This window comes from Nansenia antarctica, assembly GCF_963989245.1.
Source record: "Nansenia antarctica genome assembly, chromosome: 8".
NCBI classification, from domain to species: domain Eukaryota; kingdom Metazoa; phylum Chordata; class Actinopteri; order Argentiniformes; family Microstomatidae; genus Nansenia; species Nansenia antarctica.
Genome location: NC_137678.1, coordinates 24,271,490 through 24,289,067, shown reverse-complemented (window position 1 = coordinate 24,289,067; position 17,578 = coordinate 24,271,490). Strand labels below are relative to the sequence as shown.

At 47.2% G+C, this 17,578-nt stretch overlaps 1 protein-coding gene across 7 annotated transcripts in view; it reads right to left on the bottom strand.

Moving 5' to 3' along the window:
- Nucleotides 1-17,578, bottom strand: part of lrp6 (low density lipoprotein receptor-related protein 6) — a 72,450-nt gene that overhangs the window by 52,559 nt on the left and 2,313 nt on the right. For all 7 annotated transcript variants that reach the window (XM_080537868.1, XM_080537871.1, XM_080537869.1 and 4 more), the window contains exon 2: nucleotides 13,180-13,579. In XM_080537868.1, the coding sequence (XP_080393994.1) occupies nucleotides 13,180-13,579 (400 nt within the window). The remainder of the gene's footprint in view (nucleotides 1-13,179; nucleotides 13,580-17,578) is intronic.

Genomic DNA, 17,578 nt, shown 5'->3' with positions numbered 1-17,578 from the left:
AAGACGGGCCGGCAGGCAGGGAGCCAAGCCAGGGTCGCCCCGGATCACAGTCTGCTGCCTGACTAACATGGAGAGATGTGGAGAGGCAGGAGAGAGGGACGGGCTGGGAGGGTAGTGGTCTGGTGGAGGGGAGGGAGGGGGGGAGGCCCTTCTGAAACCTCTCCGTCCCCTCTACCCCCCTGTAGAGTTCCTCTACTGTAAATAATAATAACAATAATAATAATAATTGTAATCAAATAAGAAAATCTTCTTCCTCCTTCTAGCATTTTGACTGCCAATGGCCTCAGGCCCCTGAGCATAGATTACTTTTTCTTGCGATGACTGATAGCATAGATGATTAACTTACTTAGACAAATGTATTTGTGGTAAGTCGCTTTGGATAAAGGCAATAACTGATAGGATAGATGATTAACTTACTAGACAAAGACAAATGTATTTGCGGTAAGTCGCTTTGGATAAAGGCGTCTGCTAAATGCTAAAAATGTATTTTTTTTAATTATTTTTTTATGTAAACGGGGGGAGGGGTGGCCCAGGCCTAGCGTGCGTGATGGAAGGGGACAAGGAGGTATAGCCTAGGCCTACATAACACAAAAGCTCCAAGCTTGTTCCGCGTAAGCCTCACTTCTCGTGTGTGGGAAAAAAAAACAAGGTTGTCATTTGCTCTTGCAGAGCGGAGGGGGTGGGGACCAGTTAAGTAAGGGACAGGTCACAGTCTGGAATGGGGCGGTGAGCGAGGAGTGGGAAGGTGGGTGGAGAGTTGTAGAAACAACCAGAGGCCTCACAAAAGCCAGGGTCTGAGACTGGGGGGGGGGGTGGCTCTTTAAACCCAGTGGGAGTAGGGGAGGGGAGGGGGAGGGGGAAGGGGGGGAGTCACCCATCCAAAATGGGCACTTTAATGAGCCTAATTACACGCTTTTTAAAATCTCTGTCTGATGTAATGACTAAGCCCTTTCCCTCCAACCGTGCTCAACTGGCCCAAAGCAAACAGCGCTGTCGTGGTTGTTAAGCACATGTGCTCTGGGTGGCATTGCGCAACAGGGCTCTTTCTTTTTTTGTGTTTTTGTTGTCGGTGTGCGTTCTACGCTTGTTACTCACTCTCCACACATTTTTGACTGTCTTATTTGTCTCCCACAACTTGTCACTTGTCCAATTATGTCTTGTACTGTTGACACTTTGTTTATCTGGACTCATCTTGCCTACTTCCTTATTGTCTTGTTGCTGCAATGTCACGGAACCAAAGTGTAAGAATTTTTACTCTTGCACTTGTGTAATGTAATGTGACGTAACAATACAACTTGAAACTTGACCATGCAGAATCATTTGATTCTCATGATCAGATAAAGGCTACGCTGAAGTAAGGGGAATGAGTTAGGATTTACAGTCACACTTGAATGTCATCTGCAGGGGATATGTGAATAGAGGGAAGTGTCTGTAGCAAACCACTCACTCACAAATCTGTAGCAAACCACTCTCAGCCAGAGACCTAACTAGCCCGTCCAGCTCAAGGCAGGGAGTCAGGACCCTAGCACAAGTAACAAACCAGAACTGGGTCTGTTTTTTAAAGGAATGCCTAAAATGTCCATGACACACCTGACTTGAGGACCATCTTGGTGGCCTTTACTAACCAAGACAACCAGCAGATCTTGCCATGTCAAACTGGTATTGAACTCTCATTCCTCAGGTTTCGATTCCAGGCAACAGTTTCTTCCAAATAAAGAAAACTTAAGTGACATTTCTGTCACCGGCCATGACAAACGACGGCGTCAACCTATGACTCAGTCTGTCCTGTACGAAAGTGCAGTTTCAAAGTTTCACAAGCAAGCTAAGTCTGGGACGTTTTTAGGAACATTTGCATATTGACTTTTTCACAGGGGGAAAAATGTGAACAATCTGTCCCAAGCCCCGAGTTAAGAATTCTCCCACCGCTGAAACGAATGGCGTGCACAGAAAGCACCCCCTCACCACAAAGGGCTGCATTGTATTTGGTACCTGAAGCATTAATCAGCCCCGTTGAACCCCATCCAAGGCTGCGTTCCACGGTGGATTTGGAAACCAGTTTTCCTCAACAGCTCTCTGTCTCCCAGCCTAATTCACTTGGACAAATCTACTGAATCTAGACTTGGCTCGGCCAGCACACTTTCGGTCATTCTTACAACTTAACTGGACGCAAACACAGACATGGGGAAGAGAAGCGCGCACGGGGGGGGGGGGGTTAAGACACCGCTCATCATCATCATCTAGCCTTAGGTCTCGAGAGGGACATGTATGTTGAGTATGCTACACAACAAGAATGCAAAAAGTATCTACTTACAGAAATGAGTAGTGAAATGATGAGCCATAGCGAGAACAAAACAAAGAATTGATATGGCATGACTGGAAAGCTACCAAAAGGGGCAAAGAGATTTTTTCCCATGGTACCAACAAAGACATCTTTCAGTTTTAAATAGCTACAAAACACTTGTGAGTGCGAGGGAATACTGCCATCATAAATCAGTCTGTTGTCATGAGTGTTTGTGTGTGTGTGTGTGTGTGTGTATTTGCCCAGTGGAAGCTTATACCAGTGTAATTCCCACCACACCATCCATACTGTTATTTTGCCATTACACCTGCCAAGCGCAGAAGCCGACCTTGATTAAATTAATAAAATGGCATAATCATTGACTGTGGAACATTTTAGCGACAGTATCCAGAGACAGAGAGAGAGAGAGAGAGAGAGAGAGAGAGAGAGAGAGAGAGAGAGAGAGAGAGAGAGAGAGAGAGAGAGAGAGAGAGAGAGAGAGAGAGAAAAAAACATTCTGAAGCTAGCAGCCAGTAAACTAGTGTGAAGTGACCTGTTGACTTGGACCATGGCAGAGGACTGCCCCAGTATGGCAATGCTTTATATGCAAACCAGACAACAAAGGTAGGGCCCTATCATTTCTGGGAGGCGTGTGTGTGTGTGTGTGTGTGTGTGTGTGTGTGTGTATGTGTGTATGTGTGCACCAAGAGCTAGTTAATGTGTACAGCCAGTTAGCGAACATCAGCAATGTAGTGGTGGCTAGTCTTATGTAGGTAAAAAATAAAAATCATAATAATAAAAAATTATTAAAACTAATCATTAATATATTTTGTAATTCAACATCAACTGCCATGCACATGACAGGACACTACCTCCTCGATTACTTTTGTTCACTGAATAGACCGCTAGATTTTAATAGGCCAATAGCTTGGGAACATGCCGTAAAATACACATGGAAACCTGGCGGTCAACAGATCCTCTCAAGGTCTAGGGACACTCATTTGACGACGGTCCGTGCGCCACTGTGCCTTTTGTTAAAGGCATTACTGGTGTAGCAGGTATTCTAGCGGGAAGACAGGCTGGTTAGAGAATTCTAATAGCGGCACAAGCCTAGTGTGTGTGTGTGTGTGTGTGTGTGTGTGTGTGTTTGTGTGTGTGTGTTTAAGCCCTGTAGGAGTATGAGTAAGTAAACCCAGTCCCACGCAGGGAGGCCAGGCTGTAGCCACGGCCCTTCCAGAGTGGGGATCAAACGGGCGGCACACGTGTGAGCCAGACACCCAGCGAGGCCCATTAACACAGCCCAGCCCCCAGCCCCGCCAGCCCCCTACCCCTGCAGGGACCCTGCTCCGCCTCTCACCCCCCCCCCCCCCCCCCCGCACTCTTTACAGGGACGACGCAGAGCCAAGCCTAGACACACACACACACACAAAGCCAGACATATAGAGCCAAATCCCCCCCCCCCCTCACTCACACACACACAGGTAGGCGCACACACACACACACGCACGCACAGACACACACAGCTTGGATATTATCCTGTGTAAATAGCTGCCAATACCTTATAAGACCAAAATACAAGCTTCCAATCGCTCCCTCTGGCAAGTCTTGGACAGAGAAGAAAGGACCAGAGAACGGAGGGGGGGGGGGGGGGCAGTATTTTACAGCAAGGGTCTTTTTAAGAAAAGATGACTGTACCGTTAACCAACTCCCCCCCCCCCGTCCCCCCCGTCCTGCTACAACCATCAGGGGCCAGCGCCGCGTTTCCACCTTACAAAAGCAGCAGCAGAAGTAGATGATCTGCAAGGGAGGTGGATCTGGAAGCCTGTCCTTGCTCTTAAACGTGTCCCAGTGGTAAAGAATTATTAGGCTACTATTATTTTCAATAATAATATCTGTTAAACAATAAATAACCAATGATGTCACCGCCCTCGACGATCACTCATCGAAGGACGTCAGAGGGGCGTTGGTCGGTGGCACTGGGGCATTCGGTGCGCTGACGTCATACGTCGTTTAAAAATACAAACAAACAACGTTTTTTACATATTGTTGTTGGCGTTTCAACAGGGCAGTCAGGCAGTGGGCACTCTGGCAGCACATGTTGCAACCCTCCTGGAGGAGACAGGTTGAGACTAGAACACACAAGACCTGGAAAAGTTGGTGCCTAACATAAGTCCCCTAGACTAGATTTTTTTTCTGAATGGGGCAGTCCCACTCATATTTTAAATTTGTATTGGACAGATATAGTGAAGACAGACAGTAAAGTAAGGAGAGAGGGCATGTCAGCAGGGCATGGGCCGGATTCGAACCCATGCCGACATGGGCATATGTGTGCACTGTAGACTGCGGTGCTAGACCACTGGACCACCCCAGGCCACCCTAGACTAGATTTTGTCGAAGGAAGAAAGCGACATTTTGGTTTTCGACTGCACATCCGAGACCCACCCTAAACTACACTCTACACCTCATTCTCAAACACCAAACAGTTTTCTCCTCTCAGAATCAAACGCGTCTTAATAATCACAGAGGCGGCGATGTGGGGCACTCCTGCTTGGCTTGATATCGCTTTCATCAATAGTGTTTATCTAATTGAGCTAATGGAAGACAATCATTGCAGTCATGACAGTGTTTGTTAAACAGATTCATACTAAGTCTTTGTTCTGCTGGTGTACACGCTACGGGTGAGCAAAGAGGCACATCCTGATTAAAGTCTCTCCCGGGGCTCTTCCCATTCCACTTCGCTACAATGGCATAGTAAAGCAGCGAGAGTAAACTATTCATATGAATCACTGCATTGGATACAATTCGGTCCCAATATCTTACGCTGGAGTAAAAAAGAAAAAAGAAAGGGGGGCAAAAAAAAAATAGGCTATTTTACAGAAAACAGCTGCTGATGCAACAATGGGTCTTTGTGAAACGCACGCAAGCAATAACATAGTTTCTCCAAACGAAACAAAACCCAGGACGGAAAAAAATAAACATGAAATGTATGTGTGCCCCATTAGGAATCGGCCTAGTTTAAAAAACTGCTGTCGTGACAATGAGATGGAAGACGGGTTTAGATGCTCAGAGGGCTGTCCACACACACACACACACACACACACACACGTAAGCAAACAGGCTCTCAGTGGGGGGCCGTTCCGCAGGGCCGGCTGATTAAATCGGAAGCTGGCTAAGCTATTTAATGGAGTAATTACAGCGCCGCTCGGCTCAGTCCCCTCTCCGCCAACAAAGCTGTTGGAAGTCATGCCTGGCACTGCTCTGTCTGAGCAGAGGGCAGAGTAGCCACCAGGCAGGCAGAGTAGCCACCAGGCAGGCAGAGTAGCCACCAGGCAGGCAGAGTAGCCAACAGCCAGGCAGAGTAGCCACCAGGCAGGCAGAGTAGCCACCAGCCAGGCAGAGTAGCCACCAGCCAGGCAGAGTAGCCACCAGCCAGGCAGAGTAGCCACCAGGCAGAGTAGCCACCAGGCAGGCAGAGTAGCCACCAGGCAGAGTAGCCACCAGCCAGGCAGAGTAGCCACCAGGCAGGCAGAGTAGCCACCAGGCAGGCAGAGTAGCCACCAGGCAGGCAGAGTAGCCACCAGGCAGGCAGAGTAGCCACCAGTAGGGTTGGGTACCGGTAGGTACCCGTTACTTTACATTCGGTATTTACCGTACCGAATTGCAAAGGCGATTTCGGTACCTCATTTCGGTACTTTTCTACTTTTTTCCCCCTGGTGTCCGGTGTCATGCAACAGTCAACCACACGTGACTGAGTCGTGACGTGACATCGCCTGTTAAATTTCATGTCAGACTTCTTCTAGTCTTCGGAGACTACTTCTCCGCTTGCTGAAGTACTAAAAGTCGGAACAGCGACACAAAACGAACTAGTGGTCGAAGACATAAGAGTTTCAGAGTAACTCTTCCCGACTCCGGAGGTCCCTGGTTCATGTCTCATGTGCAGGTCATGCAATTAGTCAAGAGAGGTGTCGTATTTTGCCAGAGAAGGCAAATATGCTGATCTTTTTGCAAAAGAATTGCTGAGGTGGGAGTTTTATTTTTATTTATTTGAGTGTATATTTAACTGTAATATTATATGTGTATATTGTGCCTCAGTCAGCAGGAGTTTTATTTTCATTTATTTTAATTTGAGTGTATATTTAACTAATATATATTGTGCCTCAGCAATAAAAAAGTGAAAAGCTGTTTAATGTTGTCGACCGTGTTATTATTACCTATATATGTCATTTTAAAAAATCAAAAGTACCGAATTAAGTACCGTTTCGGTACCGGTACCGTTTTTAAAGTATCGGTTAGGTACCGGTACCGGATAAAACCCAAACGATACCCAACCCTAGCCACCAGGCAGACAGAGTAGCCACCAGCCAGGCATGCTCTATGATGGGACTGAGCAGAGGGTAGCCAGGTTTGCTCTAGGATGAGACGGAGCAGAGGGTAGGGTTGCCAGGTATGCTCTAGGATGGGACTGAGCAGAGGGGCAGGGTTGCCAGGTATGCTCTAGGATGGGACTGAGCAGGAACAGGGTAGCCAGGTAGTCAAGCTCTAGGTGACAGGAGAGTAGTTAACCCTCCACTTTTTATCTAGAACAGACTTCCTTAAAAAGTGTTTTGGTTACCCTCCTCACGTTTGTTGCACATGAAATTAAGGCCAATTTCCTAAAGCCGATCCAATAGGTGACACCAAATGATTCACTCGAACAGATAGAGATTGGGGTGGCGGGGGTGGAGGAATACAGAGAGGAGGACAGCATCTCTTAAATTTAAATAAAACTAATGAATACATTACTGGGCCTCTTTTATCCAGGTCCTCGTGGATTTACATGCTAATTCATGCCCCTCTTTGGTGCCTGATCGCCTGTATGGAAAAACTGGGGAGATCACTGTATATTGTGACGGAAGACAGTAGGAGGTGTGTGTGTGTGTGTGTGAAAGGGGGAGGGAGAGAGAGAGAGAGAGAGAGTGATGTCACGTGCTCCTCAACATCAATGGCCCGGCAGCAACCTTAAAACACGCCTCTCGTCTACAGTGACAGGAAACAGGGAGGCACAGCAGGTGGTCATGGGATATATATATATATGAGACGACGAACCAGCCATACACTATTAGGGATGCTCCGATCTGGATTTTTGGGGCCGATACCGATCACCGATTTTTTTCCTCAAGATCAACCGATACCGATACCGATTTTTTTTTAAAATACATAACTGTAGACCTAGTGACTGGATAGCCTACATATTTTTTGCTTTTTAGACAAAAGTTTTGATCCATTAGGCACCAAGCAAACGCAGACCCATTTTTATGGCATAGTAAAGGTCTGGCCTATCACCCAGTTAGGGCCTGAAGCCCAAGTCAGTCGATATGGCTGTATAAAAGACATCATAAACGTGGCCTTCATGGTTTACATACTGTTACGTCCTCCTATGTTTTCTGTTCAGTTATCTGTCTTCCCCAGAAAAAAAAAAAAGAAAAAAAAAATCGGTTTTTGCGATCGGCCATCGAGTCATTTGGAGTGAAATCGGCCGATTTTAATCGGTGGCCGATAAATCGGAGCATCCCTATACACTATGAGTATGAGGGTACTCTCCGCGTTGGAGACAGCCACAGAGACGACATAAGAAAACACTGTAACACAGCGAGTCGTGTCTTAACCATTATAGCATTGCGAGCTATGACCCAACCCCGCCAGTGGAGGAGGTCTGAATTCTCAGATGACCACAACCACCACCCCACCACCCTAACCCTAACCCACCAAACAGAACGGCTATCCTAACGGGCTAATACACCGAACAAAGACAGATACACGGGTCTCCTGATAGTGCCTCCCTTCCTTTGTTTGTTTTCCCTACTCTTACTTTCTCCTTACTACAGCAGCAAGGCTGCTTGCTGAGGGACTGGGGGTGGGGTTGGGGGCCGGGGCATGCTACCATCTAGTCCAGATAGCCTGCAGCAATTTGCCTCTGGCCATGTTTCTGGCGGAGGGGGGGGGGGGGGGGGGGGGGGGAGGGGAGGGAAAGGCAGAGGTGTGACCCCGGAGAAGCAGCAGGCTACAGCTACTAGTCTTGTAGCACTGCAGGGCAAGGCCAGGCTTCTTGGTTTGCAGGAGGGCTGTTGGGACGTTGTTCAAAAGGAATGAGTCAGACTGAGTTCTTAGGAATTAACTGAGAAAAAAGAAAGAAAAGAAAAACACCATCGGTGAGAGAGGGTTGTACTGGAGCGAACAGCCCATTCCCTCGTTCCTGAACTACGGGGGGTGGGGATGCTAAAAGATATGCCTGTTCTCAAAGTGTGAAAGCTGGCAAATGCAATCGGAGTGGCGCTGCTAGAACCCCCCCCCCCACCCCGTGGTGGTGGGTCACAATGGACTATGACAGCAGGGTGACACATTACAGAGAGGGCGTGAGTCGGGTCATGAGAGGACTCTATTGGTTTAAGGATCTGGTCACCAATCAAGCGACTTGTGGCTTCGTCGGTGGGGTTGGCGTCCAAAAAAGGGGTGGGACCTAAGGGGAGGTGAAGTCACCGGGGGTTTATAAATAGCGTGGAGACTGATGGCAGGGCGATAAGCCAGGCGCCGCGTAACTACTGGAGTGTGGGAATCAGACGCAGAGATGTTACTTATTGGCAGCCTCTTCCTCTGAAAGACTGAAATATGTAGGCCTTACGTGATGCGATTCGGAACGGCAGTTTGAGATAACAATCCTTCAAAAACAGGGCTGTGGTGCTGGTCTGAATCTTAACTTTCACAATGCCAAAAACACCATTAGAACAGAATGAGGAATGAGGGAGGAAGAATCTTGACAATCATGGTCAAATTTGATACGTTTCTGCACCTGCGGTGTTGCATAAAGTTGACAAGAAGAGCACACACACTCGTCTCTCGTTCCTGACTTGACTCCTAAACAAAATAGGCCTCACACTCCTAACGAGGCAGGTACTGACAGCGTACATTTGCTTACATTTCAACAACTAGTAGGCCTGACTAACATCCTCTGTCTGTGCAGGTCTGTAACGCTTCAGTACGAACAAGCCATGACAGCGCGTTGGAACAATGTCCGTCCGTGTGTCACATGGGGAGGGGGGGGCTATCGTATGGCATTGGTGGGGCAGACCCTGGTCAGGTTCTTCAGGGAGAGCCAGGCGGGTGGGGGTGGGGGTATTGGGGGGCAAGAACGACCCACCGTACAGCACCCATATCTGGTTACCTCTCAGAGCCTTTGTCCGCCTTCCACACTCGGGTTTCTCACTCGGGCCACCTGGTTGGCTGGCCCTCTCTCTGGTCCCCCCAGCCTGCTGCCTGCTAGTGTAACACAAGCCCCTCACCATGCTCTGATCCCCAGTTCCTCTATGCTCCAGGGGGGGAGAGGGGTCATTGAACCCCGCTGATATCCCCACAGAACGAGCAAACTAAACTGCAGATACCGGGAGGGGGGGGGGGGGGTCTGCTCCCTACTGGTGACATCTTCTTCACCATGTTGCCACAATGCCACACTGACCCCATTACAGCCTGAAGACTAGACCCAAACTCAGCCTCCGATAAATGGCCTACACAACCGATAATACGACCTCCGGAATTGCCCCAAAGAAGCACACGAGCAGCATCCAAGATCAAAACTCTCCCATCCACACATAGAAAGCGTATGTTTAAAATCCCCCACTGCCGTGTGGAGGATAGTCACAGGGCAACAGCTCATACCACGAGAGGGGGGGGGGGCAGACTGAACCATGTCATTCCTCATTGGTGGCATTCCATCACCCTTCCTGGTATTCTGCCATGGCTGACATCTGAGGAAGGAACTATGGGCATGTCTGTCTGTGTGCACCATCGCACACCTCCCCCCCCCGCACCCCCCCGTTCCTTTCACTGCAGATCAGGTTTCGTGTCAGGTGGCCGTGCGGTCAGGGATCGCCTTCAACCCTGCCCCGGTCGCTCACCTGTTTAATGGCAGGTTGGACCCCTCGTGACCTGCTGTAAGGCAGGGACAGGACATCAAAGGGGGGAGATGCCAATCCTCGAATATTGTTTGAACAACACAAGGGTTTCCTAGATCCTAGCAATCAAAAGGGAACGAATCTAAATATTCGTTTGAAAAGAAGACAGTCAGCCAAGTACATTGTGGCCTACCTCAACTGAACAAAGGCTGAACAATTTCTTTTGTTTCTCCTCATGAGACAGAGTCACAGAAATCAACCTGGCTGTCCCAGTACCTGTGAATTAGTCATTACTCTGTAAACAACATTGTAATTGAAATGTTGTTACACAGGTAGTACTTGGGTAACTGCATAATAGGCCTACATGGGGTTGAGCGGTTTGTGTTATTATACCAGGTAAAAGTAGCCTACATTTTGTGTTATGACAATTTGTAACTCAACTCTATGACTAATGCCAAAAAGTGATCTCCATGGTTCTGTGTAACAGCCGGTCAGGTTAACTACAGCAACTGCAGAGTTACTCCACAGCCCCAGACAATCAATCAATCAGTTAGCGATAGTCTGCGGATTCATATCAGGGGCATACTACAACCAATGGGCTCGCGTCGGTCAAGCAAAACATCTTAGCTCATTTTCTTTAACGAGCAGCGGAGGATACTACAGCCCAGATTATCTTTAGATTATGAGTAGTAGCCAGGAGTATTTCCATATCATGTGACCTGGCCAGGAAAAACTCCTGTCTTTAGATTGAGTGAGTCACTGGGAGGGAGGGGGAGAGGGAGAGAGGCCGACATGGTGAAGTTGTAGTGAATGGCTTTTGTTGTGCTACCGTTGAGTTCCAGATTTCAATCTACAACAACAAAAGGGAAATATTCCTGACTCTGAGAAAGAAAGAAAGAAAGAAAGAGAACGTCTATTGAAGGAAACGTAATCCGTCCTCCTGGTTTTATCCTGTTCTCTCCTTCTCTCTCTCTAAATACGGGCCATCTTCACGGTCTCCCGATGATTCACCCCCTTCGTCAGGTTTATTCAGTGCTTGAAGACTTCGTTTGATATTTGCTAAGAACTCAGGACTATAAATGTTTTTTTTACAGTACAGTTAAGTTAAGAATTCAACTCATCACAATTCATATGGAAGGTATGGAAACTAGGGCTGTCCCGAACGACTATTTTTCTAACGATTAATCTAGCGATTATTTAATTTAACGATTAGTCTAGCGATTTTTTTTTTTACTGTTCGGTTAATGTATCACTTAATTTCCCCCAAAATAATGGCTGTATTGTCTCTCTCTGTTTAACAGTGTCTTTATAAAGCACTCTGGGTAATAGCTGCTGCTCTTATAAAACAAAGCAGCGTGTGACATGCACATTACTCAGACGGCCGCCCCTTTAAATGATCAGCTGATGTATGGGGGCTGTCTGTGGGCCTGCAATTAAACACAGACACCTTTAATTCGGCGACCTGCTACTACTACTACTACTACTACTACTACTACTACTACTACTACTGTAACTGCCTTTGCCAAACAGCCCCAGACACAGGGCAGACTCACTGCTATGTTTAGCCAACTTGAATGCCAACATGGCCATCAGGGTTTTTCCTGGCTCAAAATGAGGCGGAGGTGGTACCAGTGGTGTTTGACATCGGGGGGCCCATGAAGCAGGTCCTTAAACATCAAACACTTAATTTCTTGCATTCTGGTGAATTGATATGCACCAATTTGTGCCCTTTCTGCATCAATTTATGGTGGAAATGTCATTATTTATGTAAAGGAAAACACAATATTCAGGCACCAGATGACCATTCAAAATATTATATAATATAATGCAATATAAGGCTCTCAGGCATTCTGTACTTTCAAATATGTATTCTCCTTGAGCAGTCAACATACTATCAGCTATTTCGCTAGCAAAAACGAAAGCTAACTTATTTGCAAAACAGCGCCCCGCCACCACGTCGGCGCAGTGCCGCAATTGCAGTTAGAAATGCTGCTAGAAATGCTGGTCGCAGCCATGTTGTTTATTTGCGACGCACCGACGCACATTACGCAAGTCGACGTATTGACGTAGTCGATTACGCGCGTCGTCCCAGCCCTAATGGAAACTAAGGTACGGTATGGAAAATACTTTGGAATCCTTGATCCAAATCTGCAATACCCACAGGACTGGTACATTACGTCCACGAGGGGGGCAACCAACCAATCAGAATTTAACAGCAACACAGAATACTCCCAAAACACCGCTAGACAAAATATCACATCTCCAGCTCTGGCTTCTCAAGTCAACGGGTGAGGTAATTAGAGAGGCATGCTGCTGCCGGGTCCTGGGAGCAGCGGCCGTGACCTGGGTTTGTTTACTCTCCCTCTCTCTCCCCCCTCCCTCCCTCTCTCCTGCTCGCTCTCTCTCTCTTTCTCCCTCTCTCCTGCTCGCTCTCTCTCTCTCTCTCTCTCTCTGGCTGCGGCAGATGCCCCTCTATCTCGAGTTGATATTAGACATTCCTCAGCTGCCGGCACTAAGCGCCTCCGCCGCTCCCCTTCCTCAGGAGCGAACAACAACACAGCTCTGTCTTGTTCGTTTTGTTTAGGAGATTCCGGTGGACGCCCGCCTGTTCTGGAGGCTCAGGAGCCTCGCAATCCAGGCCAGGGCCAGCGAGCGCAGCAAAAACAAAGGTGATGAGCCCTCACAAAAGCAGTCACACACACAAACACATATATTTCTCCCTGTCCTCCTCCTGCTGCTGCTGCTGCTGCTTTGCTTTTCAATGTCCAAACAAGGGGCGCTTGGTGGCGTATCATACTAAGGCGTCAGCCATGTAGCCTAATCACAGGGTCCCCCGGTTCGATTCTGGCTGCCGACATATCCTGCAAGTCATCCCTCCTCTCTCACCCATTCTTACTGTTAATCTCCTACGGTCTCTATCCCAATAAAGCAGAAATGCCCTAAAACATTAGTCAATGTCCAAAGCCATTTACTCACCCTCTTCCTGGATCCAGAGCAATAGCTCTCGGCTGATCGAGGTCCTGCCAAAACAGAACTTTACGCAAAGATCCATCGAGTTCGGAAACCTCGATCCGATTGGTTTCCGAGTCTGTCCAGTACAGTTTACTACCCAGCCAATCGCAGGCCAGGCCGTCCGGGGAGGCCAGGCCAGACACGACAATGGTTTGGACCCCGTTGGCCCCCGACTGGTTGAAAACGGTGCGCTTGATGGCCTCCTCGCTCACGTCGCTCCAGTAGATGAGTCCCTGGGCGTAGACGTAGTCCACCGCCGCCGCGTCCTCCAGCCCGCCCACCACCACCGTGGCGTTGGCCTTCCCGTGCGCGGCGTCCACCAGCCGCAAGTCTCGCCGGTTTGCGTACAGCAGGAGGGGCACTCCTAGACGGCGGGGGGAGGAAACACAGCAAGAGTCAGAAGACAGATCAGAAAGATCCAGATGAAACTGGGGGGTTTGAGAGACACACATTACTGATGACTTGACGCAAAAACTAGTACTTCAACTTGATCTGACTCTGAGTCGATTGAAAGCGGAGAGGTGTTTTCCTAAAACCCCTTTCACACATGAGTTTTCCCAGTAAATTCCATGGAATTTACCTGGTACGGGGCATGTGTGAATGAGATTTACAGGGAAATTTGCTTAGGCAAGGACCTTGTGTGATTCCATGTCATTTAGCCTTAGGGAAGGCTTAGGTGTGAACAGAAGCCTGAACATTGCCTGGTCCGGCACGTTAAGGGTTACGTATGTCTGACTCAAGACGTTTTCACGTGGAACAAGTTAACCAATCACAGCGAGTAGTTTCTCGCTTTGTACTTTTGCGTTTAACGTTTGCTCCGCTAATGTTACGGAGTTGGCTAGTTAACCCACATCACATAAGCCAAAGTAGTGATGAATATAATACCACAACTGGATACTACTTCATTTCCAATCATAGTTAGCTTGATCACTTATTTAGCTAGCTTACTTACTTATCAAATGTACATTTTGTGAGATAGACGGATTACGGAACACCCACACCATCTCCTCCCACAGCTGTCCTGCATGGCGCAGTCAGCAGGAAGAGAGGCCGCAGAGCGCATAAGAACTGCCCCAGATCCTGAATATCACTACTTCTAAATATAATTACACAACTGGATACTACTTCATTTCCAATCATAGTTAGCTAGCTTTCTTACTTAGTTAGATTACTTATTAAATGTTATTAATACTAGTTAAATTAATGTGAAAAATATGATGATGAATATAAAACGGAGGTATGATATATGGCTGATATATATATATGGTATATGGCAGTCTCACACGCCTGTCTCGTTCGAATTCACGTCTACTACGTACCAGCCCTGAATCCAGTTGAATGTGTGTTTCAAGTTGCTTGTGCAAACCCGGGAAAGCCATTGACATGTGTGAAAAGAGACAACACGGAAATCTTAGGGCATTTAGCTCATCTGTGAACTGGCGGTTTCCGGGTTGGGATGCCATGTAATTTACAGGGAAGTGTGTGTGAAAAGGGCCATTCCATTGAAGCGACTCATCCCTCCGAAAATAACCCTTGCAAGTTTAAAAATCTTGAAAATCTTGTTTAAAATCACACGCTCTCTCTCACACTAGCCTACTAGCAGAGACCCACAAGAGAGTCCAGAGGGTGACTGACACCTCTATGGTCTAGGCCTCAACCATGAGACTTCAGACAGACAGGCAGACTATGCCGCCTAGCAATGTTGCAACATGTGCTCGATAAAACAAATACAGACCCCTATTGTAGTGGTGGTGGTGGTGGTGGTTCCTAATCATTTGGTATGTTGTGAAAAAAAACAGCCCACCATTACCACATCCCCCCGACTGCTTATTCTTGTGGCACTTTTTACAGTTCACATGCAAACCTGTTGCCTGTCTTCTTGCGCACCACGGTAAAAAAAAAAAAGAACAAAAAAAAATCCCCTGTTGCATGTTGTCGCAAGTCTGTTTCTCTCTTGCCGACTCGCAGACCACACCAAACTTATTGGTGGATTACAACTTGAAACAAGGGGGCTTAACCATACAGAACAGGTTACGGTTAGAACAGGCTAGCCCCCAAGCACACAGGCAGGGGTACAGTCATTTGTTCTCCTGTAGAAAAAATATCACTAGCCAGAAACTATAGGCTACATACAGGCCTGCCGTCTGCACCTAAAAATGCAGGCCTGAATTATTTGGTTCTTGATGATGGGAAGTGTCATGTATTTCACCACCCCCCCTCTTGTATATTGAGTAGCCTAATTATGCACACACCAGTCTCAAACCCCTGGAAATTCCAACGTTGGTTGTAACGTCTGTACACACCATACTGTACATTGCCTTGCTGCTACCATAACTGCTTACTGCTATTCATCTCTTGGTCTCCAACTATTAGGGTACCTATCACTTATCACTATCATGTTTTTTATCACTATAGATTTGCACTTCTGGTTGGATCCTAATCTGCATTTCATTGTCTGGTACTCTGCAATGACAATAAAGTGGAATCTCATCTAATTGAATGTCTCTAAGCCTAGGTAGGTATGGTGGTTGTAATGTCTCTAAGCCTAGGTAGGTATGTTGGTTGCTAACGTCTCTAAGCCTAGGTAGGTATGTTGGTTGCTAACGTCTCTAAGCCTAGGTAGGTATGTTGGTTGTAACGGTCTCTAAGCCTAGGTAGGTATGGTGGTTGTATCGTCTCTAAGCCTAGGTAGGTATGGTGGTTGTAGTGTCTCTAAGCCTAGGTAGGTATGTTGGTTGTAGCGTCTCTAAGCCTAGGTAGGTATGGTGGTTGTAGCGTCTCTAAGCCTAGGTAGGTATGTTGGTTGTAACGGACTCTAAGTCTGGGTAGGTACCGGTATGTTGGTTGTAGCGTCTCTAAGCCTAGGTAGGTATGTTGGTTGTAGCGTCTCTAAGCCTAGGTAGGTATGTTGGTTGTACCGTCTCTGAGCCTAGGTACTAGGTATGGTGGTTGTAGTGTCTCTAAGCCTAGGTAGGTATGTTGGTTGTAGCGTCTCTAAGCCTAGGTAGGTATGTTGGTTGTAACGGACTCTAAGTCTGGGTAGGTATGTTGGTTGTAGCGTCTCTAAGCCTAGGTGGGTATGTTGGTTGTAGCGTCTCTAAGCCTAGGTAGGTATGTTGATTGTAGCGTCTCTAAGCCTAGGTACAGTAGGTAGGTATGTTGGTTGTAGCGTCTCAGAGCCTAGGTAGGTATGTTGGTTGTAGCGTCTCAGAGCCTAGGTAGATATGGTGGTTGTACCGTCTCTAAGCCTAGGTAGGTATGGTGGTTGTTGTAGCGTCTCTAAGCCTAGGTAGATATGGTGGTTGTAACAGTCTCTAAGCCTAGGTAGGTATGTTGGTTGTACCGTCTCTGGGCCTAGGTAGGTATGGTGGTGGAGTACACTCACTCATACAGCTGTAGACCGGGGCCCTCCTGCCTACTACCCCTGCAGAAACCTGGCACGGTGCCTAGCCCCAATTTGACACATCGACCACCACATGCCAGGGTATCACTATCAAGGTCAACCTCAAGCCCCTCGCCTCCGACCGACTAGCTGTTTTTTGTTTTTTCTTACAGAGGGGGAATTTCCTTCTCCAAATATTTATATATTCGCAGAACACCGGGACAGCTCACTGAAGTCCATCCAAGACTACTACTCCACTCTGCCAAGTGTAAATAGAGGGAAAATTGCATTTTTTGGGGCCACTTAATATTTGGCCTCTGATAATGGTCGCTTTTTTTATATATTTTTTTTTTACGATTGCCTACCTGGACTGTTTTCTGAAGGGCGGCTCAACTGAAGGGCCTGACACAGTCACGGCCAAATACAAGACATGCAACAGCTGTTTGTTTCAATGTACATTGTACACTTACAATAACTAAGCTCTTAGCTGTTCAATTAATGGACATCATGACTTCATTGCCACTGAGAATAGCCTATATGAAACCATTTGCAAATCATTTCCTTTCCCTAAGACGCATTTCAGTTAAATCAGTAAGCCTGCAGATGAAAATGAGACCGTTTTTGGTCTCATTTTTATAACAGCAGAAACATGTTGAACCACTTGCAATAGCCTACCCATCTTGCTCGTCGCAAACACTAAATCTCTTTGAACAATATCCACGCTGACAAAAAAAATAATACAGCTTCCTCTTCGATGTTTTCATAGATGACTGATCCAAAACACCAGTCATTTTAGAAGAAGATCTGAATGGACGTCGAACCACTTCACTGCATTCCCCCTCCACGTAGCCCCAGTATGGCTCCCAGATGGAGTGGGTGTTATCCAGTAACTCTGCTTACTAGTACCACGCAGACTTGACAAAAATCATCAATATGACTTGGGTATTGAACATGGGTTCTTCTAAAGTGTATGATGCTCAT